At 42.8% G+C, this 26,352-nt stretch overlaps 1 protein-coding gene across 1 annotated transcript in view; it reads right to left on the reverse strand.

The window, feature by feature from the left end:
- matn1 (matrilin 1) overlaps window positions 1–26,352 on the reverse strand; it is a 39,455-nt gene that overhangs the window by 11,243 nt on the left and 1,860 nt on the right. Inside the window, exons 2-5 of the mRNA XM_070898946.1 lie at window positions 22,502–22,845; window positions 8,334–8,556; window positions 2,700–2,822; window positions 281–685 (exon numbers count right to left, since the gene is read on the reverse strand). Coding sequence (XP_070755047.1) covers window positions 281–685; window positions 2,700–2,822; window positions 8,334–8,556; window positions 22,502–22,845 — 1,095 coding nt within the window. The remainder of the gene's footprint in view (window positions 1–280; window positions 686–2,699; window positions 2,823–8,333; window positions 8,557–22,501; window positions 22,846–26,352) is intronic.

The raw sequence follows: 26,352 nt of genomic DNA on the forward strand, positions 1-26,352 counted from the left end.
GGAGCAGGTCATTTGTTCAACATCTTGAGTGTAAAATAAATACAAGCACAAGGAGGAACATGTATAAAAAGAGAAAAATGGGGGAAAATATCATCACAATTTCCTTATAGAATCTTACAGCAAAGAAGGAAGCCATTCAGCCCATCACACTCGTGCTGTCTCTTTGAAAGAGCTATCCAATTAGTCCCACTCCCCTGCTCATTCTCCATAACCCTGCAATTTGCTCCCCTATGAATAAAGATTGAAAGTAATGGCTATTTTTTTTTAAGTCAATTTTTACCTTGATCTTTGGCATTCTGGGCGAAATCATTAATGTAATCCTGTGAGCGGCCATCAGTAAAGACAATTCCGACTTTTGGAATGTTCTCTCTTGCTCCTTGGGAAGGGACGAAAATGTTTTGAGACAGATGTTGCAACGCCAGGCCCGTCATTGTTCCCCTCTCCATGTACTCCATTTTCTTGACCGCTGTCTTGATATTTTGTCTTGTTTTGAACTTGTTGAGGGGGAATTCTGTCCTGACTGAGCTAGAGTACTGAACGAGGGCAACGCGCGCGTTCTGGTCACCAACATCTAGGGAATTGACAACCTGATTGATGAATTTTTTTACCAGCTCAAAGTTTTCCGGTCTGACACTCTTCGAGCCATCGATGATGAAAGCCAAATCAACACCTCCTGAACTGCAAGCTGCGAGGAAAGTGAAAAGCAAGAGTTAAAGAAGGAAGAAAGGACTTACATTTATGTAGCGTATTTCCCAATCTCAGGACCAAGGACAGCTTCTAGGTAGGTGCAAGTTAGAAGAATATTCCATTCCTCAAACTGTCAGCTCTTACTTTGAAAAGCATGAACTAATAATAGATGATGTTAAAATGAAAGGGTTCTGTGCTCAATATTGTGGTCCAATCTTTATTGCTCAGTTTACAAGATAAAGAGAAAAGATCTTTAATCATTTTCTAGTTTGCGATTACTATATTTATCTACTAAATAGCACTGCTATTTAAAATTGTAGCTTGTACTTTATAAGAAGGTTTGCGATTTCACTCTACACAGCACAGAGAGGAAACCTTCCTGTTATCGCTTTGGCTCATATCATCATTTAGTGAAATAGTTCATTAAAAAAAGAGGAAAACCACAATTTTGGGCACATTATTGAAGCTGTAGTCACTGAGTGCTCGGTTTTAATGAGGGAGCTATTCATTGACAGTAGTTCAGATGAATGGTGGTATCTTGGGGTTTCTTATGACCTACCATTTAAGAGATTTCCACACTGTTTTGGAAAATACTTGATTCTGACTCAATTATATATATTTTTCTCACATTATCATCAGTATCATTCGATATTGGCATGATTGTGATTGGGTGTGACGATACTGGTGGAAGCTGAAGAAGCCTAGGAAATAATGGGAAATAGAATATATACTCAGGATCAAGGTCTTTGGAAGAGGATCTAAACATGCAAATAGGTCCCCCATATCTTAGCAGAGGTAGGATCTATAGTGATGAAAGTTGGTTACTGTGTTGCATTTGGGTAAGTGAATAGGAATGTGCAATCTAGGCTTCTTTAGACGGTTACTGTTAATAAATGCATAAAGTGGGATCATAGGAAGAATATTAACATCTGATCCAAACAACATTTCCAAACATTTGATGAATAGTGCAGTATCCATTGAATCCCGAACCATATACATCAATGAGATGTGTTAACTTGTACAAAGCATTGTCCCCCCCGCTCCCCCACTGCCAACATGATATTGTGTACAGTTTTGGGAACCGTATAACAGGGGACAGCCTGGCCTCAGAGGCAGTACAAAGGGCAATTAAGTTGTTAAATAGGATTGGGCACCTCATCTATGAAGAAAGACTAATGGTAGGATGGATGTTTACATCAGAAAAAAAGGCAGATTAGAAGTGACTTTATTGAGATATTAAAAGATCTTCAAGGGAATAGATAAACTGGATCCCAGAATGATGGTCACTATCAATATACGCTTCAAGACAATGGAGCGTGGATTCAAACTGATATGAGAAAAAGTGAATACACAGTTAAGATATAACTTCTTCACACAGAGGATGGTGAACATATGGAAAGGCTACTGAAGGTGATGTAGCACAGCATAGAGGGCGACCCTTATCACAAGCACCTCATGCAGGATCACTTCTACTTCAAGGCTACAGGGCTATTCCATCATGTACCTGCAGATTTGTGCCTAAATCTTGGGTTTCACTTTTACTTACAGGCAATTTCCCATTTGCAACCCCAGTGTGCTCGCTACACTTGTCCAAATATGCAGCTATAATTATGCTAATGAGCTGATTTAGGAAAATTGAGCATAAGCAAATCAGTCTATCTAAAACTTGCCAATAGCATTTTGGCAAAACTAGGAAAAATCTAGACTAGAACATCTAGTCATGCCTCATGGACTACCATGGTCTCCTGGAGTTTACTTAATTGTTTTAGGGAGTTGGGGAGGAATTTCCCAGACATCCCTGAAATTAGCCACAGGTTTTTTTACTTCTGCTGTTTTGCTACTTTCAGGAGTTAACATTACTAGCGCTTGGATGGGGAAGTGCATAAGGTTGCACAGCCTAATGAATAGGGCAAGCATTGAGGTGCCTGATGATCTTACCTTGTAAGTATACGTGTCGGTTAGCTAATCTTCAGTTTAAAAACTTTTGGATTGCATGCAGAAACAAGACTTACTGCCACATGTTCTTCCATCTGGATTTAATGTGAAATCTTCATTGCAGGCACATTTGTAAGAGCCAGGAAGACTCACACAGATATGCTCACAGTCGTGGTCCCCACTGGCACACAGGTCCACCACTGAAATACAAAATTCAGGCTATTTCAATCACAATAAAAGGAAATATACGGAACTCTTGTATGCAGTTTGGCTACAACAGGAATATTTGATAATAGAAATGTTTTTCAGCACGTGCTAAAATTCCCAGAATTATGTTCACGGCTATCTGATTCCTCTCAAACTGCCCTATCATTGCCTCAGTTGGTGACATCCCCTGGCTCTTTTTCTAATAACTTAGGGGACCATCTCCTCTCCCACTCACTCACTTTCCGTATCAATGACCTTCTCCATTCTCCACCCAACCCTATGCACTCAGATTACACGTCCTCATTGCACACATGTCCCATTCCTCTTGGGAAGCAGTGGCTGAATCAATACAACTTGGTCTCCTCCAGGCCAACATCTACCAATCCCTACCTCTGGGGGGCCACCTTCAGTTATTCTGAACCTTACCATCTGCTCTGACTATAAGTGGAATTCCTCTATCTCTTTTATTGCTGAATCTATCTCAGGAAGCTTGGATTCTTCTTTCATGACAAAAATGTTTCATTCAATTACATTTAGTCCCCCATAACACCCAAGTCTGTCTGAGATTGAGTACTGCATCCATTGAGGATTCTTTTCACACTCCTCACAATGATACAGGATTGGCTGATAGATCATAGAAACTTAGAAACATAGAAAATAGATGCAGGAGCAGGCCATTTGGCCCTTCGAGCCTGCACCACCATTCAATAAGATCATGGCTGATCATTCCCTCAGTACCCCTTTCCTGCTTTCTCTCCATACCCCTTGATCCCTTTAGCCATAAGGGCCATAACTAACTCCCTCTTGAATACATCCAATGAACTGGCATCAACAACTCTCAGTGGCAGGGAATTCCACAGGTTAACAACTCTCTGAGTGAAGAAGTTTCTCCTCATCTCAGTCCTAAATGGCCTACCCCTTATCCTAAGACTGTGTCCCCTGGTTCTGGACTTCCCCAACATCGGGAACATTCTTCCCGCATCTAACTTGTCCAGTCCCGTCAGAATCTTATATGTTTCTATGAGATCCCCTCTCATCCTTCTAATCTCCAGTGGATAAAGGCCCAGTTGATCCAGTCTTTCCTCATATGTCAGTCCCGCCCTCCCGGGAATCAGTCTAGTGAACCTTCGCTGCACTCGCTCAATAGCAAGAACATTCTTCCTCAGATTAGGAGACCAAAACTGAACATAATATTCCAGGTGAGGCCTCACCAAGGCCCTGTACAACTGCAGTAAGACCTTCCTGCTCCTATACTCAAATCCCCTAGCTATGAAGGCCAACATACCATTTGCCTTCTTCACCACCTGCTGTACCTGCATGCCAACTTTCAATGACTGATGTACCATGACACCCAGGTCTCATTGCACCTCCCCTTTTCCTAATCTGCCGCCATTCAGATAATATTCTGCCTTCATGTTTTTGCCCCCAAAGTGGATAACCTCACATTTATCCACATTATACTGCATCTGCCATGCACTTGCCCACTCACCTAAACTGTCCAAATCACTCTGCAGCCTCTTAGCGTCCTCCTCACAGCTCACACGCCACCCAGTTTAGTGTCATCTGCTAACTTGGAGATATTACACTCAATTCCTTCATCTAAATCATTAATGTATATTGTAATGAGCTGGGGTCCCAGCACTGAGCCCTGTGGCACTCCACTAGTCACTGTCCGCCATTCTGAAAAGGACCCGTTTATCCCGACTCTCTGCTTCCTGTCTCTATCCAGGTCAGTACATTACCCCCAATACCATGTGCTTTGATTTTGCACACCAATCCCTTGTGTGGGACCTTGTCAAAAACCTTTTAAAAGTTCAAATACACCACATTCACTGGTTCTCCCTTGTCCATTCTACTAGTTACATCCTCAAAAAATTCCAGAAGATTTGTCAAGCATGATTTTCCTTTCATAAATCCATGCTGACTTGGACTGATCCTGTCACTGATTTCCAAATGCGCTGCTATTTCATCCTTAATAATTGATTCCAACATTTTCCCCACTACTGATGTCAGGCTAACTGGTCTATAATTACCCGTTTTCTCTCCCCCTCTCTTTTAAAAAGTGGTGTTACATTAGCTACCCTCCAGTCCATAGGAACTGATCCAGAGTTGATAGAGTGTTGGGAAATGATCATCAATGCATCCATTATTTCTAGGGCCACTTCCTTAAGTACTCTGGGATGCAGACCAGCAGGCCCCGGGGATTTATCGGCCTTCAATCCCATCAATTTCCCTAACACAATTTCCCGCCTAATAAGGATCTCCTTCAGTTCCTCCTTCTCACTAGACCCTCAGTCCCCTAGTACTTCCGGAAGGTTATTTGTGTCTTCCTTCGTGAAGACAGAACCAAAGTATTTGTTCAATTGGTCTCCCATTCCTTTGTTCCCCATTATAAATTCACCTGAATCCGACTGCAGTGGACCTACATTTGTCTTCACTAATCTTTTTCTCTTCACATATTTATAGAAGCTTTTGCAGTCAGTTTTTATGTTCCTGGCAAGCTTCCTCTCTTACTCTATTTTCCCCCACTTAATTAAACCCTTTGTCCTCCTCTGCTGAATTCTAAATTTCTCCCAGTCCTCAGGTTTGCTGCTTTTTCTGGCCAATTTATATGCCTCTTCTTTGGATTTAACACTATCCTTAATTTCCCTTGTTAGCCACGGTTGAGCCACCTTCCCTGTTTTATTTTTACACCAGACAGGGATGTACAATTATTGAAGTTCATCCATGTGATCTTTAAATGTTTGCCATTGCCTATCCACCGTCAACCCTTTAAGTATAATTTGCCAGTCAATTCTAGCCAATTCACACCTTATACCATTGAAGTTATCTTTCTTTAAGTTCAGCACCCTAGTTTCTGAATTAACTGTGTCACTCTCCATCTTAATAAGGAATTCTACCATATTATGGTCACTCTTCCCCAAGGGGCCTTGCACAACAAGATTGCTAATTAGTCCTTTCTCATTACACATCACCCAGTCTAGGGTGGCCTGCTCTCTAGTTGGTTCCTCGACATATTGGTCAAGAAAACCATCCCTAATACACTCCAGGAAATTCTCCTCCACCGCATTGCTACCAGTTTGGTTCGCCCAAACATCCTTCTATCGCCTCTAGTATCCAATCTCTCAATCTTCAACACGGTTCTTTCTCTATTTTTACAATACTACAGTGTTTATTGTTCTTCTAAACTTTCTTCACTTGTTCTTCAATAACTGAAAATACGCTATCCGACATGCTCTCCCACCTCTCTGGGTTTAACTGTGTGAAAATCAAGGCTCATCACATTGACCTCAAACTATGAACCTGCTCACACTCTTGAGTTTTTCATTCCTCTTACAAACTTCAGGTCTTTAAAACCCAGCCTTGGGTCCTGATCATTTCATCCTGATTAATCTCATTACTGTTCTACAGCCATGGTAACATCCTGGACAAAATACCTTGACCCTTCACCTTGGTGTCTGAACAATTAAAAAAAAAAGGAATCTAAGCTCTTTGGTTTCATTTAAGAACATAAGAACTAGGAGCAGGATTAGGCTATTCGGCCTCTCAAGCCTGCTCCACCATTCAATAAGATCATGGCTGATCTTCTACCTCAACTGCACTTTCCTGCACTATTCCCATATCCCTTGATTCCCTTAATATCCAAAAGTCTACCTATCTTTGTCTTGAATATTTGATTGAGGTTTTGAAAGATATTGCTGACCAAATGCAGTAAGGGAAATGAGAGTGATTTACAGCAACAGTTTCACATAGGCCAAACTGTTTCCAATAGCAATAACACAATCGTAGAGGAGCTTATCACAAATTGTGGATTTGCTTGTTCCATTTTAATTAGAGTTCAGACAAGGGCCTGAAGTTTATTCCTCGGGCACAACCTGGAAATTAGATCTGAGAATGCACCCAATGTCGCACCCATTTTGCCGATGTCAAGTTATGCCCAAGTATCCTCTCAACCTCATTGGAATATGCTCGAACTTAAAATGGGTGTAAATCTGCGTAAACAATTGGGACCCAAGGAAAGTGTCGAACCCACACTAGTTTCTTCTTTAATATGAAAACTGAAGTTTAAACTCATTTAACTATCATTCATGCACATCAGGCACAGCATGTTTGGGACCTTGCAATCGGGCAAGCGTTTCAAGTTTTAATGTATACCCATGCCATAAAAATCCATTAAAATAAATAGAAAATACACAGCAGGTCTCAAGAAGATTATTATTTTTTTAAACGCTGAAAAAAATTGCAATAAAACACAAGAATGACTGGAAATCTGGTCGTAAAATGAAGAGACACTCCAAACAAGTGCAAATTGGAGAATACTCGTCTTTATGCGTTGTATTTGTTTCATGTGTTCTTTGCTTAAGAATTCATAGCAACACATTGCTATTAAGAACTAGTTGGATTATTAACAAAGGTTTGCCAATCACACTACACATTACCAGTTCATCCACTAGGCTCACAACTGCATACCTCATCATGGATGACCTAGACCAACTGACTGAGGTTTTATTGAGTCTTGTGAACATCACATGACTGGCTAAGCCACTCACAATGCAACACCTCTACAAACCTGTGAGCATATTCACAAGTGCATACATTATCGGGGCATGGCCAGTTTTGTGCGTGGAGATTCATTTGGGTGGAGGGTTTAATGGTCGGACGTAAAAGATAGGGGAGACTTTGGCGTATTGTAGTTAGACGTGTAGTTCACTTATGCTCAAACTTCCACAATTTTTTAAGTCATGTAATTGGCTTGTGCTCATATAATGTGTGTCTCGGAGTGCAAATGCGAAGGAAATTCCAGGCCACAAAATCAAAAGAGGTTAATTTTCATAACTGAATGTACAAAGGGTCTTTGATCCTCGATCAGAAAGTTTTGTTGTTTTGAATTACAATGCAGTTTATTTCATGGCTTGATTAATTGTGTTTTCTTACTGGTAATGTGCATGTCTTCTTTATGGTCTGAATCCTATTCAGCTCCATTCCTTAATAATATTGCAAATTACATGATCAGTTATATATATGAATGTAATATTGTTAAATCTTTCTGAAAATCTGGACTGCAAACGAGGGATGATTGAGTGCACCATCATGTATAGTGTTTTGCGATAGATAGGTTAAAACTGGGTGTAGTTTTAATATACATTGCAGAGGAAAGTTATTTTCTAGTTATTATTTTAAACTGTGCAGTATTAGGTTCTAAGCTGCAACTTCAATAAAGTACACAGCTGCAAATGGCTGCAATGAAAGTGGTGTTCAGCATTCCATCTGGTTAATGCACCCTGCCCGAATCATATTACCAGGAAATAAAATGATTGTGTAAACAGAAGCAGACTGTATGTGTTCGAGTACCTGTTTAATCCGAGTATCAGACTAGTGCGAGCACTGGCTGGGCAGTGTTGTTACCCAGGCTTCTGATCTCATGGCCATGTAGGCTGAGGCAGCCTCGTAACCGCTATGCTACTGGGCTGACACCATTCTCCCTTTTTTGCTGCTTTACTCACCACAGAATGCTTCCTTGAATTTCTTGGAAAGTTTCTCTATAGCGCTGTAGCTTTCCACGTAGTCCAAGTGGTCTTCCAGGGGCTCGCTGGCGATCTCGCGCAGGGAGTTCAGCTCTGCCCTGCCCACGCCAATGGCAAAGATCTCAATGCCGTTTTGTTTGGCACGTGTGGCTGACTCCTGCACTCGGTCCTGGGGCCGCCCATCAGTCACTATGATTGCTACCTTGGGGTAGAAGGGGCACCAAAACGGTCAGTTTCTTGCAGTAATTACGAATGAGTGGATATCACTACGCCGGCAATTTTATTCACTTTGTGCCAAAACAACATATCAGAAGGGAAGCCAAAAGGATACTTGCGTTTGTGTTCATTGTTGCAATCAAGTCACAAGCAATAATCGTTTCAAATGTAATTTTGATCAATGCTTTTCAAAGTGTTTAACTGTAGAATGATACTGGCACCAGCGGTGGGCATAGTCCTTAGGCATAGGTACACAGAGGGCCCAGTCCCGCAGTCCCGCAGTCAGTGTTCTGGGATAAGTGTATCAGATGCTTCACTGCTGTGGCAATGTGATATTCATCTATTGGAGATTTTATGAATGAATCTGTTTTCACAATACAAAACCCAAAGCTGTGAAAGTAAATGATACATTTAACACACCATTTTGGTAACTAAATATTAATAGAAATTATTTTTTGTTTGTTTCAGAGACTTTTCCACCCAAAACAGTCATTAAATGAGGTATATTGTCTGTTGTTTAAGACGATACAAGGGCAGTTTGGCCTGTGTTTTACCTATTTGAAGAGTGTGAAATGTTACCAGCTTGTTTTGTTGTTGTTGATGAAACTACCCAGTAGAGGGCACCAACCCAGTATGCACTTTGGATAGGAAGAAACTACAATGTCTTCACAGCAGTACAGTATGTTTACTATGGCTAATACTTTGTAAGATATACTATGTGTGTAGGGCTTAATAACTAAATGTAATGAAACCTCAGTGTAACATTGCAATGTTATGATACTCACATCCTGTCCAATGTTGATTCTTCAGGCTCTCTATTCCCAGCCCATCCTTGCTTCCCCTTAGAAATGTTGCTTACATTCATACTATCCCTACGAGAGGTGATCACTCTTACGCTTGCAACTCCTGTTATATTGCCTATACTTTCTAAAGTTATGGAAGCGGCTGTTACCTATCAGCCTATCAAACAGCTTGAAGGTTTTGACCTATTTCACAATGCAGTATGATTTTCAATATGCCAGTTTCACTGATCATCTTCTTGCTGATGTAATACAACTCTGGCACTCTGTGTTAACAATTTGTTAAGTCATTTGCCATTGTCTAACACGTCTCCAAAGCTTGTGAGAGGGTGTAGCACAACACCACCCCTAAACAAGTTGCCATCGTGTGAGAATGTGGAACTCGCTATCACATGGAGTGGTAGAGGTGATGAGCATAGAAGCATTTAAGGGGAAGCTAGATTTGGGCGAGGGAGAAAGGAATAGAAGGGCATGTTGATAGGGTGAGATGAAGGAAGGTGGGAGGAGGCCCGTGTGGAGCATAAACACTGGCATGGACCTGTAGGGCCGAATGGACTGTTTCTGTGCTGTAATTCTATGTAATTCCTCTCAAACCACTGTCTGTGCAATAATAGTTGATATCTGATTCTTTTTTTCATCAGATCAGGGTTCTCCAGGACTTTATTCTTTCTCCATAATAATGACCTTCTCCCCTCATCATCCAACACTGTCCACTCTTTTACTGATGTTTCCAATCTACATTCATCAACCTAGAGATTACACGGCCTCTGTCCACTGAACCTTGATTGCTCTCACCAATGAATGACTGTTATCACATCTTGATTTCCTCCAAGCCCTCCAATCGGGAAGCAAAATCCTTCTTTAAATTTATCAGATGAGTTCTTCATGCCTTTGACAAGTCCAACAAGCAACTGCCAACTCATACCTCTGACGGCTGCACCAGTAATCATTATTTGTCTACCAATATTCTTGGCATCACTAATGCCGCTGATGTTAAAAGGTTCTCTTCCAGTTTTAAAGCTGTCTTGAAGAAAACACGTTCCCTTTTTAATTCCAAACATTTCTCCCCTCAACAGCTTCTGGCTAGTTATAAAGGTAGAATGTGGCCCAGGCTTGGGACACTGTTTCTATATTGGGGGACACTCTTCTATCAATTCTCTCACACTCCAGAATAGTATAGAAGAAAATAAATGATGTCAGATAGATCTTTCTCTCTCCTCTGGCCTCCAACTTATTTCTCTCTTTCACAACCCTTCTTGTATCTCTCTATTTTATTGCTATGATTAAGGTCAGTACCTCTCTGCCTTTCCTCCCTTGTTTCTTCGAGGTTATATATACCCCATATTATGTACTATTCCTTTCCCCTGTCTCCAACTCTGTTGAGATCAAGATTCATCATACTACCTCCTGTTCCAATTCATTATTTCCCAGAACCTTAACAGTGTGAAACTCCTTGACTCCCCAGTCTTCCCTATCTTATATAATCTGCAGGCTTGGCATCTTCTAATTAGTGTTTCCTGATTTAGGTCATCTCTTTTTCAACCTTGTGCATCCCCTTGTGCATCCGCTCCACCATTGGTGGCCATAAGAACATAAGAATTAGGAACAGGAGTAGGCCATCTAGCCCCTCGAGCCTGCTCCGCCATTCAATAAGATCATGGCTGATCTGGTCGTGGACTCAGCTCCACTTACCCGCCCGCTCCCCGTAACCCTTAATTCCCTTATTGGTTAAAAATCTATCTATCTGTGACTTGAATACATTCAACGAGCCAGCCTCAACTGCTTCCTTGGGCAGAGAATTCCACAGATTCACAACCCTCTGGGAGAAGAAATTCCTTCTCAACTCGGTTTTAAATTGGCTCCCCCGTATTTTGAGGCTGTGCCCCCTAGTTCTAGTCTCCCCGACCAGTGGAAACAACCTCTCTGCCTCTATCTTGTCTATCCCTTTCATGATTTTAAATGTTTCTATAAGATCACCCCTCATCCTTCTGAACTCCAACGAGTAAAGACCCAGTCTACTCAATCTATCATCATAAGGTAACCTCCTCATCTCCGGAATCAGCCTAGTGAATCGTCTCTATACCCCCTCCAAAGCCAGTATATTCTTCCTTAAGTAAGGTGACCAAAACTGCACGCAGTACTCCAGGTGCGGCCTTACCAATACCCTATACAGTTGCAGCAGGACCTCCCTGCTTTTGTACTCCATCCCTCTCGCAATGAAGGCCAACATTCCATTTGCCTTCCTGATTACCTGCTGCACCTGCAAACTAACCTTTTGGGATTCATGCACAAGGACCCAGGTCCCTCTGCACCTCAGCATGTTGTAATTTCTCCCCATTCAAATAATATTCCCTTTTACTGTTTTTTTTCCCAAGGTGGATGACCTCACACTTTCCGACATTGTATTCCATCTGCCAAACCTTAGCCCATTCGCTTAACCTATCCAAATCTCTTTGCAGCCTCTCTGTGTCCTCTACACAACCCGCTTTCCCACTAATCTTAGTGTCATCTGCAAATTTTGTTACACTACACTCTGTCCCCTCTTCCAGGTCATCTATGTATATTGTAAACAGTTGTGGTCCCAGCACCGATCCCTGTGGCACACCACTAACCACCGATTTCCAACCCGAAAAGGATCCATTTATCCCGACTCTCTGCTTTCTGTTCGCCTGCCAATTCTCTATCCATGCTAATACATTTCCTCTGACTCCGCGTACCTCTATCTTCTGCAGTAACCTTTAGTGTGGCACCTTATCGAATGCCTTTTGGAAATCTATGTACACCACATCCATCGGTACACCTCTATCCATCGGTACACCTCTATCCATGGCTTCAGCTGCCTTGCCCGAGCTCTGTAATTCCCTCCGCAAATCTCTCCGTCTCTCCACCTTGCTCTCCTCCTTTAAGACTCTGTTGACTTTCACCTAGGTTTCTCAATTAACAAAAATACTTTTGATTTTACCAACTTTAAACTCCTCCCATTGCGGAGATGTTTCTAACCGTTACTCTGCCTTAGAGTTGAATCTGGATCAGATTTCAGGCTCAGAAAGGTTGAATCTAGTTTGTACAATGTGATTGGGATATAAGGATACCAGTCCTTTTAATGGTATTTACACTGTTTACAGCTACTTTTTTCTCATTCCTAAAAATATTGTTCTGAGTCAGGAAGTTTCCTCTCTCAAGTGGTCCAGCAATTCAGTGGTGATATAATTTACACAATTGTCAGAATACACTATTGCATTTTTGCCCAGTACACCAGACCATTATTAACATTAGTGAGTGAAATTCCATCTACAGTTTGTTGGAGTGTCCAGCCAAGCTTTTGGTATATAAGGATCTGAAGCTCGTGAGTTTTTATTTATTACCGAAGGGTGTGTTATTTCATAAATTATTGGTTTTTTTCTCCCCCAGCCATGGTTCTGCTGCAGGTGACTTGCTCCCAGGCTTTCGGCTATGCTGTTCCTAAATCAACCAACAATGACTTCATAAAACCAAACCTCTGATGATGCTCCTTCTGATGTTCCTCTTCCCCAGTAGGCTCTTCATGCTGTCCCACCATAGAATATCTGAGCTAGACAAACCTGTGAGGGAGTGAAGAACGGGATTGAGGGGGCGAAGGACAGGATTGAGGGGGCGAAGGACGGGACTGAGGGGGCGAAGGACGGGACTGAGGGGGTGAAGGACGGGATTGAGGGGGCGAAGGACGGGATTGAGGGGGCGAAGGACGGGACTGAGGGGGTGAAGGACGGGATTGAGGGGGCGAAGGACGGGACTGAGGGGGTGAAGGACGGGATTGAGGGGGCGAAGGACGGGACTGAGGGGGTGAAGGACGGGATTGAGGGGGCGAAGGACGGGATTGAGGGGGCGAAGGACGGGATTGAGGGGGCGAAGGACGGGACTGAGGGGGTGAAGGACGGGATTGAGGGGGCGAAGGACGGGATTGAGGGGGCGAAGGACGGGACTGAGGGGGTGAAGGACGGGATTGAGGGGGTGAAGGACGGGATTGAGGGGGCGAAGGACGGGATTGAGGGGGCGAAGGACGGGATTGAGGGGGCGAAGGACGGGATTGAGGGGGCGAAGGACGGGATTGAGGGAGCGAAGGACGGGATTGAGGGAGCGAAGGACGGGATTGAGGGAGCGAAGGACGGGACTGAGGGAGTGAAGGATGGGACTGAGGGAGTGAAGGACGGGATTGAGGGAGTGAAGGACGGGATTGAGGGGGCGAAGGACGGGATTGAGGGAGTGAAGGACGGGATTGAGGGAGTGAAGGACGGGATTGAGCTGACAGCTCACCATTCTGCATTGCCATATGCTGTTGCCCATCACAATGCACCAACAGCAATGTTTGCATTTTATGACCTTTAGCTGGTTGCTAATTGCTGTTCACTGTGGCCTCATTGGTTTAAAAATGTTTTTTTTTAAAGTAACATTTCTTAAAACACTGATTCTTCTGTAGCTAGAACTTCATTGAATGTTGTGTAGACATACCTTGTCACACAGTTCCACACAGCACACGTACTGTACAGTGTTCAGACAGACCCTCTCCAGAACTACGACAGGAGTCTCTTTGTGTTCTATGCAATTTTCAGCTTGTCATTTACCATTTGAAAGAGATCTTTTTTGACTTGCCTAAAGTCAAATGGGAACTAGAATTCTTCGAAAATATTGCTCAACAGAACAGAAATGTTTGGATACACTGAACAGTGCATGGCTCTGATATAGTGGTATCTGTTACAAAATGACTGGGAACTTGAAATTAGTTCCTGGTAAAAGTAGTTGTTAATTTATGACAGTTTTGATGAAACATTAACCCTATGTTCTCTCTCCACAGATGCTGCCTGATCTGCTAAGTGTTTCCAGCAGTTTCTGGTGTTATAGCAGGTTCCCAGCATCTGCAGTATTTTGCTGTCTGGTCACCTGCTTGAGTTTGGTTGATTTTGTAAGGAGCTGGAATTTTTAGCTTTGTTATTTCTAACTTTGGAACTGTCATAACAGAAGAAAAGTACATCAGCCTATACAGATAACTGCATACCATAAACACTTGATAAAGTTCACTCACTCAATCCCATCATTCACTCACTTTTGAGAAAATATCAAGGCACTGAAATAGCACGACTTTGAGATGACAGAACACTTCCTTTTTAAAAAAAAGGTAGTCAAGAGCCACAAAGCTCAGACAAAGAAAATCTCTTTAAGGGATATCTAAAACTGTATAAAAGGAATGCGAACTGCGCTATTCTCAGGAGATGCAGAAAACCAAGACAGGAGGAATCACTTCGGCAGACACTCCAAGGCTTTCTCCCCAGGACAATGATTATGCTCAATCCTGCGTCCTGAATTCTATTCCACAAGCTGTAAGTATTGCTTAGAGCTAGTGCTTAGTGTTCTTTGCCGTCGGATAAAGTGCTTAATAATCTTATTAGCAGTTTGTGTGGCTGTTGTTTCCACTCAAGGTTAGAACTAGCAATAGGATTATCTCCCTAAGCATGGGGACAAACTAAATTAATAATAATAACCTACAATTTGAGGGAGAGAGACAAGGTGTCCAAGTTTCATTTAGTTTACATTTACATATTTGCATTTTTAAAGGTCAGTGAGGTTGGAGAATGGAACACCTTTTCCTTCTTGCTCAACCAGTGCCAGCTACTGGCACACCTAGGGTGGCTAGCGCATAGCCCAGGGTGGGTACAGTGTAACCCAGGAAAGGCACAGTATAACAGATTCAGAGTAACTGCTCTTGAACCCAAACCTCAGAAAGCGAGCCCCCTCACACCGAATGTAACCAACAGCCATTTCTAGCCTATGGTTGCTGGGTGTAAAATGACTGCAGATTAGTACCCACACCTGCAGCATTAAGGTTGGGGTCATGAAGTATGCCCAGCTGAATGTGCTAGCCTATGAATACTACCATAACCTGCCTTAGCAAGCTCGGCACTAGAAATCTGTCTCTGCTATCTGCAGTCTGACAGTGCTCCCAGTTATACTCAGCACAGCATTTGTGAGGAGGTATTTGATCAATATCTAAAAGTTAAGAATTACATTTTTGATTAATTGATTCTAAAACTACAAAAATCGAGAGAATTTGTTTTCTCCATTTCTCTGATTTTATGTAATAATATTAGGCTTATTTATGAAAAAATACATTTGTAAAAAAGTACAACAGTTGTCATTGCTCGGATAATTGCTGCTATGATGTTTGTAATATAGTTTATTGTGCCTATGTGAAGAGATATTAAAATGATCAAGACAATATAAAGTTAGGTTCATTTTCTGGCTTATATTATCCAATTCTGCTTTAAACCGTATTATCATTAGAATCACTTATCAAATGCAAATTATTGTGCGTCTGTATGTTTTAACAAGGATTCATTTGAAACTGTCTATTGGATCACAGGAGAACTGAAATTGCCTTCGTCATTCTGGGATTAAAGAGGAAAGAAACCAATCAACAACAACAACTGGCATTTAAATAGCATCTTTATAGCATAGCATTAAATAGCAACTATGGAGCATTCATGATGCTGAGAATGACGTGAATAGCACGTTTAGCGAGTTGGTCTCACCGCAGGTAAAAGGTACACAGCCAGATAGTAAATGGGTGACCAACAGGAAGAGCAGTGAAAGGAAGGTAGTGCAGGGGTCCCCTGTGGTCATCCCCCTGCAAAACAGATACACCGCTTTGGGTACTGTTGAGGGGGATGACTCATCAGGGGAGGGCAGCAGCAGCCAAGTTCATGGCACCGTGGGTGGCTCTGCTGCACAGGAGGGCAGGAAAGAGAGCGGGAGAGCTATAGTGATAGGGGATTCGATTGTAAGGGGAATAGATAGGCGTTTCTGCGGCCACAACCGAGACTCCAGGATGGTATGTTGCCTCCCTGGTGCAAGGGTCAAGGATGTCTCGGAGTGGGTGCAGGACATTCTGAAAAGGGAGGGTGAACAGCCAGTTGTTGTGGTGCATATAGGTACCAATGATATAGGTAAAAAATGGGATGAAATCCTACGAGATGAACTTAGGGTGCTAGGAGCTAAATTAAAAAGTAGGACCTCAAAAGTAGTAATCTCAGGATTGCTACCAGTGCCACGTGCTAGTCAGAGTAGGAATCGCAGGATAGCTCAGATGAATACGTGGCTTGAGGAGTGGTGCAAAAGGGAGGGATTCAAATTCCTGGAACATTGGAACCAGTTCTGGGGGAGGTGGGACCAGTACAAACCGGATGGTCTGCACCTGGGCAGGAACAGAACCAATGCCCTAGGGGGAGTGTTTGCTAGTGCTGTTGGGGAGGAGTTAAACTAATATGGCAAGGGGATGGGAACCTATGCAGGGAGGCAGAGGGAAATAAAATGGAGTCAGAAGCAAATGATAGAAAGGAGAATAGTAAAAGTGGAGGGCAGAGAAACCCAAGGCAAAAAACAAAAAGGGCCACATTACAGCAAAATTCTAAAGGGGCAAAGTGTGTTAAAAAGACAAGCCTGAAGGCTCTGTGCCTCATTGCGAGGAGTATTCGGAATAAGGTGGATGAATTAACTGCGCAGATAGCAGTTAACGGATACGGCATCACGGAGACATGGCTCCAGGGAATCCAAGGCTGGGAACTCAACATCCAGGGGTCAACATTTAGGAAGGATAGGCAGAAAGGAAAAGGAGGCGGGGTGGCGTTGCTGGTTAAAGAGGAAATCAATGCAATTGTAAGGAAGGACATTAGCCTGGATGATGTGGAATCGGTATGGGTGGAGCTACGGAATACCAAAGGGCAGAAAACGCTAGTGGGAGTTGTGTACATGCCACCAAATAGTAGTAGTGAGGTTGGGGACAGCATCAAACAAGAAATAAGGGATGTGTGCAATAAAGGTACAGCAGTAATCATGGGTGACTTTAATCTACATATTGATTGGGCTAACCTAATTGGTAGCAATGCGATGGAGGAGGATTTCCTGGAGTGTATTAGGGATGGTTTTCTAGACCAATATGTCGAGGAACCAACCAGAGAGCTGGCCATCCTAGACTGGGTGATGTGTAATGAGAAGGGACTAATTAGCAATCTTGTTGTGCGAGGCCCCTTGGGGAAGAGTGACCACAATATGGTAGAATTCCTTATTAAGATGGAGAGTGACACAGTTAATTTGGAAACTAGGGTCCTGAAGTTAAGGAAAGGTAACTTCGACGGTTTGAGGCGTGAATTGGCTAGAATAGACTGGCAAAGGATACTTAAACGGTTGACGGTGGATAAGCAATGGCAAACATTTAAAGATCACATGGATGAACTTCAACAATTGTACATCCCTGTCTGGAGTAAAAATAAAACAGGGAAGGTGGCTCAACCATGGCTAACAAGGGAAATTAAGGATAGTGTTAAAGCCAAGGAAGAGGCATATAAATTGTCTAAAAAAAGCAACAAACCTGAGGACTGGGAGAAATTTAGAATTCAACAGAGGAGGACTAAGGGTTTAATTAAGAGGGGGAAAATAGAGTACGAGGCTAGCAGGGAACATAAAAACTGACTGCAAAAGCTTCTATAAATATGTGAAGAGAAAAAGATTAGTGAAGACAAACATAGGTCCCTTGCTGTCGAATTCAGGTGAATTTATAATGGGGAACAAAGAAATGGCAGACCAATTGAACCAATACTTCACTTCTGTCTTCACGAAGGAAGACACAAATAACCTTCTGAATGTACAAGGGGACAGTGGGTCTAGTGAGAATGAGGAACTGAAGGATATCCTTATTAGGTGGGAAATTGTGTTAGGGAAATTGATGGGATTGAAGACCAATAAATCCCTGGGGCCTGATAGTCTGCATCCCAGAGTACTTAAGGAAGTGGCCCTAGAAATAGTGGATGCATTGGTGATCATTTTCCAACAGTCTAACGACTCTGGATCAGTTCCTATGGACTGGAGGGTAGCTAATGTAACACCACTTTTTAAAAAAGGAGGGAGAGAAAATGGGTAATTATAGACCGGTTAGCCTGACATCAGTAGTGGGGAAAATGTTAGAATCAATCATTAAGGATGAAATAGCAAAGCATTTGGAAATTAGTGACAGGATCGGACCAAGTCAGCATGGATTTATGAAAGGGAAATCATGCTTGATGAATCTTCTGGAATTTTTTGAGGATGTAGCTCGCAGAGTGGACAAGTGAGAACCAGTGGATGTGGTGCATTTGGACATTCAAAAGGCTTTTGACAAGGTCCCGCACAAGAGATTGGTGTGCAAAACCAAAGCTCATGGTATTGGGGATAATGTACTGACGTGGATAGAGAACTGGTTGGCAGATAGGAAGCAGAGAGCCAGGATAAATGGGTCCTTTTCAGAGTGGCAGGCCGTGACTAGTGGAGTGCCGCAGGGCTCAGTGCTGGGACCCCAGCTCTTTACAATATACATTAACGATTTAGATGAAGGAATTGAGTGTAATATTTCCAAGTTTGCGGATGACACTAAACTGGGTGGCGGTGTGAGCCGTGAGGAGGACGCTCAGAGGCTGCAGGGTGACTTGGACAGGTTAGGTGAGTGGGCAAGTGCATGGCAGATGCAGTGTAATGTGGATAAATGTGAGGTTATCCATTTTGGGGGCAAAAACACAAAGGCAGAATATTATCTGAATGGCGGCAGATTAGGAAAAGGGGAGGTGCAACGAGACCTGGGTGTCATGGTTCATCAGTCACTGAAAGTTGGCATGCAGGTACAGCAGGCGGTAAAGAAGGCAAATGGTATGTTGGCCTTCATAGCTAGGGGATTTGAGTATAGGAGCAGGGAGGTCTTACTGCAGTTGTACAGGGCCTTAATGAGGCCTCACCTGGAATATTGTGTTCAGTTTTGGTCTCCTAATCTGAGGAAGGACGTTCTTGCTATTGAGGGAGTGCAGCGAAGGTTCACCAGACTGATTCCAGGAATGGCTGGACTGTCATATGAGGAGAAACTGGATCAACTGGAGTTTCGAAGGAAGAGAGGGGATCTCACAGAAACATATAAAATTCTGATGGGACTAGACAGGTTAGATGCAGGAAGAATGTTCCCGATGTTGGGGAAGTCCAGAACCAGGGGACATAGCCTTAGGATAAGGCGTAGGCCATTTAGGACTGAGATGAGGAGAAACTTCTTCACTCAGAGTTGTTAACCTGTGGAATTCCCTGCCACAGAGAGTTGTTGATGCCAGTTCATTGGATATATTTAAGAGGGAGTTAGATATGGCCCTTACTGCTAAGGGGATCAAGGGGTATGGAGAAAAAGCAGGAAAGGGGTACTGAAGGAATGATCAGCTATGATCTTATTGAATGGCTCGAAGGGCCGAATCGCCTACTCCTGCAACTATTTTCTATGTTTCTATGTTTCTAATGTAGCAAAACATCACAAGACGCTTCACAGGAGAGTTATCGAACAGAATTTGACACCGAGCCACATAAGGAGACATTGGGTTGATAACCGAAAGCTTGGTCAAAGTGGTAGATGTTACGGAGCGTCCTAGAGGAGGAGAGCGAGGCCGAGAGGTTTAGGGAGGGAATTCCAGAGGTTAGGGCCTTGGCAGCTGAAGGCACAGCCACCGATGGTGGAGCAATTAAAATTGGGGGTGCGCAAAAAGCCAGAATTCGAGGAGTGCAGATCTCTCGGAAGGTTATAGGGCTGGAGGAGGTTACAGAATAGGAAGGGGGAAGGCCATGGAGGGAATTGAAAATAAGGATGGGAATTTTTAAATCGCGGTGTTGCTCAATCGGGAGCCAAAGTAGGGCAGTGAGCGCAGGGTTGATGGGTTAATGGGACTTAGTGCAATTAAGAAGAGCTTAAGTTTATGCAGGGTCGAAGATAGAGGGCCACCCAGGAGAGTGTGGAATAGTCAAGTCCAGAGGTAACAAAGGCATGGATGAGGGTTTCAGCAGCAGATGAGTTGAGGCAAGGGCTGAGACGGGCGATGATACGGACAGGAAGTAGGCGGTCTTACTAATGGCGTGGATATGTGACAAGTGGGTCCCATTCCTGATTAGTATTTAGTGATTACTGTTAGAAAGTCTTAGTGTTGTGTATTGGGTGAGAACGGGATCAGACTTCACAATAATACTTTCCATGGTCAAACAGCCTGCAAGTGCTCATTAAATTTGAAAAACTTGGGTGAGGTTTTTCAGGGCAGCCAGCATCTATGCTAGGGTACTTTCTGAAATGTTACCCCTCCAAGAGAGAAGGAAAGAAAATAACTGCATGTATTGACTAGAACTGAGCCCGAGTATCAATGACATGCAGTTGAGTTGAAAAGGCTATTATATTGTGCAAGATCCATGCTAGTGCGGCCAGGACTCGTTAAAATTGATTGCACGAGTCCCATCCTCGAGGAACCCACGTCACTAGTGCAATTTGAAAGCACCTTGAATGTCACTGACAAATGTCTTGTTTCAAATTCTTTAATTTTGAATTATCTTTGATAAGTTTAACACATCCAATGGTCTATCCAGTCATATTGGTAGATTAAATTGTAGAATTAAACTGGCTTATTCAACAGCCTCAAAAATTAAACAAAGTTGATAATACAATCTGTTTAAAAGACACCGGATTTCTTCTGAATCGAGATTCCTGAACGCATGAATTGTTCACAAATTACAGACCCTTGTGGCACCACTGGGTTCTGCCAATAATAAAAGCAGTGGTCTGCGTGAGAACACCAGCGGCAGGTCGGGGCCATAAAAGGAGCAGAGAAACGGCGGCCTGGGGGCTGTGTGGAGGCCACCTCAGGGAGCAGCGCGAGCTGGTGCAAGAGGGCAATGGCAGCGAAAAGTGACATCATCAAGGTCCAGGTCGGTGATTGGAGCGTGAGCAGACACAGCAGGAGCAGCGAGAGACTGTGGAGGGGTGTGATCGGGGCCCAGGAGAGGCGTGAGTTCGGGGCCAGGGGCAGCACGGGCCAGCCCACACTGCGATGTGTGCGCGCACTAGGCCTGTGCAGCAGAGCAGGTCTCCAGTCGTCTTGGTTAACCCTTACCACTGGACCAAGACCTAGTTCTCTCAAGCCCGTGTGGTGGCTGGTGTGCAACGGCCACCACACGTTAAAAAAATCCACGCACAGGCATCTTCCACCCTTCAGGATGTAGTTCAGCATCTGGAATATTAGGTCCTTCATTGAAACACCTGTGAACTCATCCCTTTTTGGCGTGGAAGCAAGTCATCCTCGCTTCGAAGGACTGCCAATGATGATGATGATGGTCCTATTGTGGCAGGGGAGCAGAAATATCAGCCGTTCTTTGAAATTGCTTGCGGAATGAACATGGACTACAATGAACATCTTCCTCTCTTTCCCACTAACCAACTACAATGGTGTATTTTCTTTTATCGTTGATCTCGATTTCTAAATTCCCATCCTTATTTTCAAATCCCTCCAAGGTCTCACCTTTATCTCTGTAATCACCCCCAGCCCCACAACAGCACCCCCCCCCACCCCCCACCGAGATGTCTGCGCTCCTCTAACTCTGCCCTTCTGAGCATCCCTGATTATAATCCCTCAACTATTGATGGTCGTGCCTTCTGTTGCCTAGACCCCAAGCTCTGGAACTCCCTGCCTAAACCTCTCTTTCCTCCTTCAAGACGCTCCTTAAAACATACCTCTTTGACCTTGCACTAATTTCTACTTATGCAGCTCGGTGTCAAATTTTTATCACATAATACTCCTGTGAAGCGCCTTCAGACGTTTCAACTACATTAAAGGCGCTATATAAATACAAGTTGTTGTTGTTGTTGATTTATCAACCGCTTCAAAGATTTATCATGCAGGTGACCTTCAGTTAAACTTTTTCCCTTAGATAGTCATCTGTACTGAATAAATGGTAAGCATCAGATTTGATATCTTTCCACTTTACATTGCTACTGCCCACATACTAGGAACAGTGGGAAAGATATCAGGTTTGGCAAATGCCATTTGGTTCAAATAGAAAACTATCTTTGAAAGGATGAGAACCTAGTACTGCAGCTGAACACTTCTAAAACCACTCAAACCTTACCATAAAATAAAATTAAGAGGATAATCATATTGGTACTCATCAAATTACTTTAAAAACAGTAAATTAATTTTTAAAACAGGAGGAGGAAAATAATATCAAAGACTTATAAAATATTATTCTGTTGCAAACTTTTCTTTAAAACAAAGTTTCCATAGTTACCTTGCTGGCGGCATTGGCTTTCACCCGTGCCCCGTTAGCCTCACTGAAAGCAATGTTGGTTGCAAACTGGATGGCCAGGCCAGTCATGGTGCCGGAGGAGAGTGGCTGGATCTGGGAGACAGCTCGCATGAGACTAGCCTTGTTGTGATGTGCCTGGAGGGTGAATTCGTTTTTGACGGTGCTGGCATAGTTAACCACCCCAACTTGGGTGGCATTTGAACCGATGTCAAGAGATTCGATTACCTGGGACACAAACACTTTCACCTGTTCAAATTCAGAAGGGCGAACACTCCGAGAACTGTCAATGATAAAGACCAGGTCGGTTGGTTTAGTCCGGCACAGACCTGTAGGAGAGGGAAAGAAACAAGGGAGGAAGTGAAAGGCAGCAAAACAAAAGTCAAAACAAAAGGAGAGAAGGGTGCAAAGAAATGAATAATACAGACAACAGAAAAAGGGACAGGAAAAGAGAAATGCTACAGAAGATTGGAGATATTAGCGATAAAAGGAAATGCCAATGACAGCCAGAGAAACATGGGCAAAATGATTGACATAATTTCCTTTGTTCCTCAATGAAAAAGGTAGGAAAGATAAAGAGCAAGTATAGAAAAAAATGAATTAAAGAGGCTACAAAATTCAAACTGTAGTGATCTCTGAAAGCTATGCATCAAGGAAGAGTACCGAGTGGCATTGCAGAGATAACTCACAAATACTACACGTGCAAAGGATTGGGATCACCAATCTAAACCACTAGCCCCAGCGTGAATTTACTCATAAAACTTCTGTCAAATACATTTAGCACTTATTGGAGCATTTCCCCATTTGCTTTGGTGTGTTACTAATTTTGGGTGCGATTACCTTTCAGCTATATAATGATACATATGGTGAAGTCACATTTCACAGTTTGCTTGATTGGCTCCCCTGGACTCAACATCCATCCCTTCCACCACCACTGAGGCTGCAGTATCTACAGGATGCGCTGCAACAACCCACCAAGCTTACCTTAAAATGACCTTCCTTCCTGCAACCTCTACCACTGAGAAGAACAATAGCAACAATGTCATGGGAACACTATCATCTCCAAATTCCCCCACCAAATCACATGTCATAGACGTGGACATAGTTGCTGAGTCAGAATCCTCAAATTCCCTACCTAACACCATAGTGGGAGCACCTACACCAACAGTTCAAGGAGCAGACACACCATCACCTTCTCAGGGCAGCTAGAGATGCAGCCTTACTTCCATCACCCACATTCTGAGAACAAATAAAATGACATGGTTTTTCATGAGCACAATTTTACCAGCACAATATGTTTGACATTTTTGATGTATTTGTTAGCTCTGTGTCTTGTAGCTAATGCTATTGTACAATAAAATACAATATACATTTCAATTTAACGCTGCAAGCTACCCCTAACTCAACTATACCTTTAAAATGACTGAGGGAAATTTCATGGTAAAATGAAACAGCTTAATTACTAGGGATTGGAACTCATGAGTGACAGAAGGGGCAATTCCATGTTATTTGTGTTGCTGCAATAATGCAGAATTAAGGCATTTATTCCAGCATACACTTTAAACATTATATTCGTGTAGTGTGGAAGGGAGGAGGCACTCTAGGCACTACTGGTGGTGTTCTGATAATTTAAATATCACACTTGCTTCAACTACCATAATGGTGCACAATTGCTCAACCATTGAATAAATGCAACGGGCAGCTGATTCCAATGGTCTTAACTGTGTTTCTTTTCTTGTAAAACTATTTTATGCTCTTTCTTTACCACAGTAAAAAGCCACTTTATTCTTACTGAGTCGCGTGGAAGTCCAACACTGTGTCAGCAGTAACCTGTTATCGTCACAAATGCTGACTGGCCTGCTGTCTATTTCCAACACTTCCTATTGTTATTTTTCTGCATTCTAATCTACGAAACAAACTCTTTCTCTAAAAACAGTAAAAACACATTATTTTGCAGAAATTGTGTTTGTGAAGTTTTCCAAAAGCTATTGAAGAATTGGGAGAAAAAAACGAATTGGGCGATTGTAGAAAATTCTTTGGAAAACATGAACACAGGAAGCAGAGATAATAGGACATAGCTATGAGAGTTAAAGTAAAAGGCACATTAAACTGTACTTTCAACATACATAAAAGGTGTACAACTCAATCAATCTTCAAATGCATGAGAGTCTCTTTCACAAATAAAAGGAAGCAGATATAGATCATGTGCTGTCATGGACCAATAGCCTGTAGGCAATGCTAGAGTATGGCCAATATATTCTACAAAAGATTGGCTTCTTTTTTCTTCTTCTAATAGTCTCCCTTTACTGCGCCCCCCCCCCACCCCCCCCCACACATACACATACACACATACATCTTCTCCTGACTGCTGCTGAGATGTTACAGATGTGTAGCCACCATTGGAATTACACGCCTACAGGAGTATCTCACTCAGTCTTCATATTTAAGCCTAGACAGTGAGAGTCAGCATGATGGCAAAGATCACAGCCGAGATTGATCCGCTCCTCATCAAACATGCACACACTTTTCAATAGGGGTCACTGGAATTATTCAGGATTGGGAACCTTGGAAATATTTTTTCTTTCCCTAACTTAAAGGCTCGAAGAACAATTTTCGTGATCTTATTGGCACCTCAGCTGAGATCATTCTAACTCAGCACAGCTTTTGATCAAACATGGAACCTTCTTTGCCGAATGGCTCAGTATCACACCAGCCTCTGCATTTACTAACTAAGCCATTGGGAATCTTCTGTTTGTTTCCAATAGGTCAGAGTTAAGATGTATGGAAAATATACTGAATTGTGCAGGTGATCCCAAGAGTTGAAACCAGCTCAGTTCCTCATGGAACACAGATGCAGTACAAGTTCTCTTTTTGTGGTGACTTTTTGATAGATATAGTTGTGGCAGAGTTTCCACTGGGGTCACTTTCAAATTCACCTTGGATTTCATTAAAAGTTGACCATGTCAATTTAGGCAGTGGGACAAACAGTATTATCTAGTTTCAGGGGTTTACCTACAATGTAGATACGCATTATTCGTAATTAGTTTAAAAACATTGTCTCTTTACATGAAGTTTAATTGCAGAGCAAATTTATAAACCTTAGATAGATGCTAAAATCAGACTGAAAAAATGGTCAATGCCTGAAACTTTACTTTTAAATATAAATGTAGCATATTATATCATCCTTCAAACTGCTGTCAGTAGCTCAGACGGTATTTTTTTTAATGGAGAATTTCCCCCCTCTTCTTATTTTGAACCCATTGCCTTATGTTGGGATGCAGTTCCATAATGAACGCTCATCTTCTGGTATTTCACCCAACTGGCCATTCTTGGAAGAGTGAACCTAGACAGATAATTAGATCATGAGGGGCCAGAGTCAGAGCCCACCCTGTCCTCACCCGACAGCTGTGTGTATTCCATTTTCCAGCAGGAGTCACTGGAGTCATGACCTCCACTTTAGCCTAGGGGAACTGAGGCCAACTAAACTATCCCTACCACCACTTTGGTAGAATCAGTTAACCCAACACAGACCAGAAATGAAACTGTGGCATTTTAGCTCCACTATATCAACTGTATACTAGATTAGAGGGGAGTTGAGGACAACTTTTTACACCCAGAGGCTGGTGGGGATATGGAACTCACTGCGTGAAAGGTAGAGGCAGAAACCCTCATCACATTTAAAAAGTACTTGGATATGCACTTGGAAGTGCTGTAGCCTACTAGGCTACGGACCAAAAGCTGGAAAGTGGGATTCGGCTTCATAGCTCTTTTTCGGCTGGCACAGACACAATGGACCAAATGGCCTTCTTCTGTGCCGTAAATTTCTGTGATTCAAT

Source organism: Pristiophorus japonicus, chromosome 14 (genome assembly GCF_044704955.1).
Source record: "Pristiophorus japonicus isolate sPriJap1 chromosome 14, sPriJap1.hap1, whole genome shotgun sequence".
NCBI classification, from domain to species: domain Eukaryota; kingdom Metazoa; phylum Chordata; class Chondrichthyes; family Pristiophoridae; genus Pristiophorus; species Pristiophorus japonicus.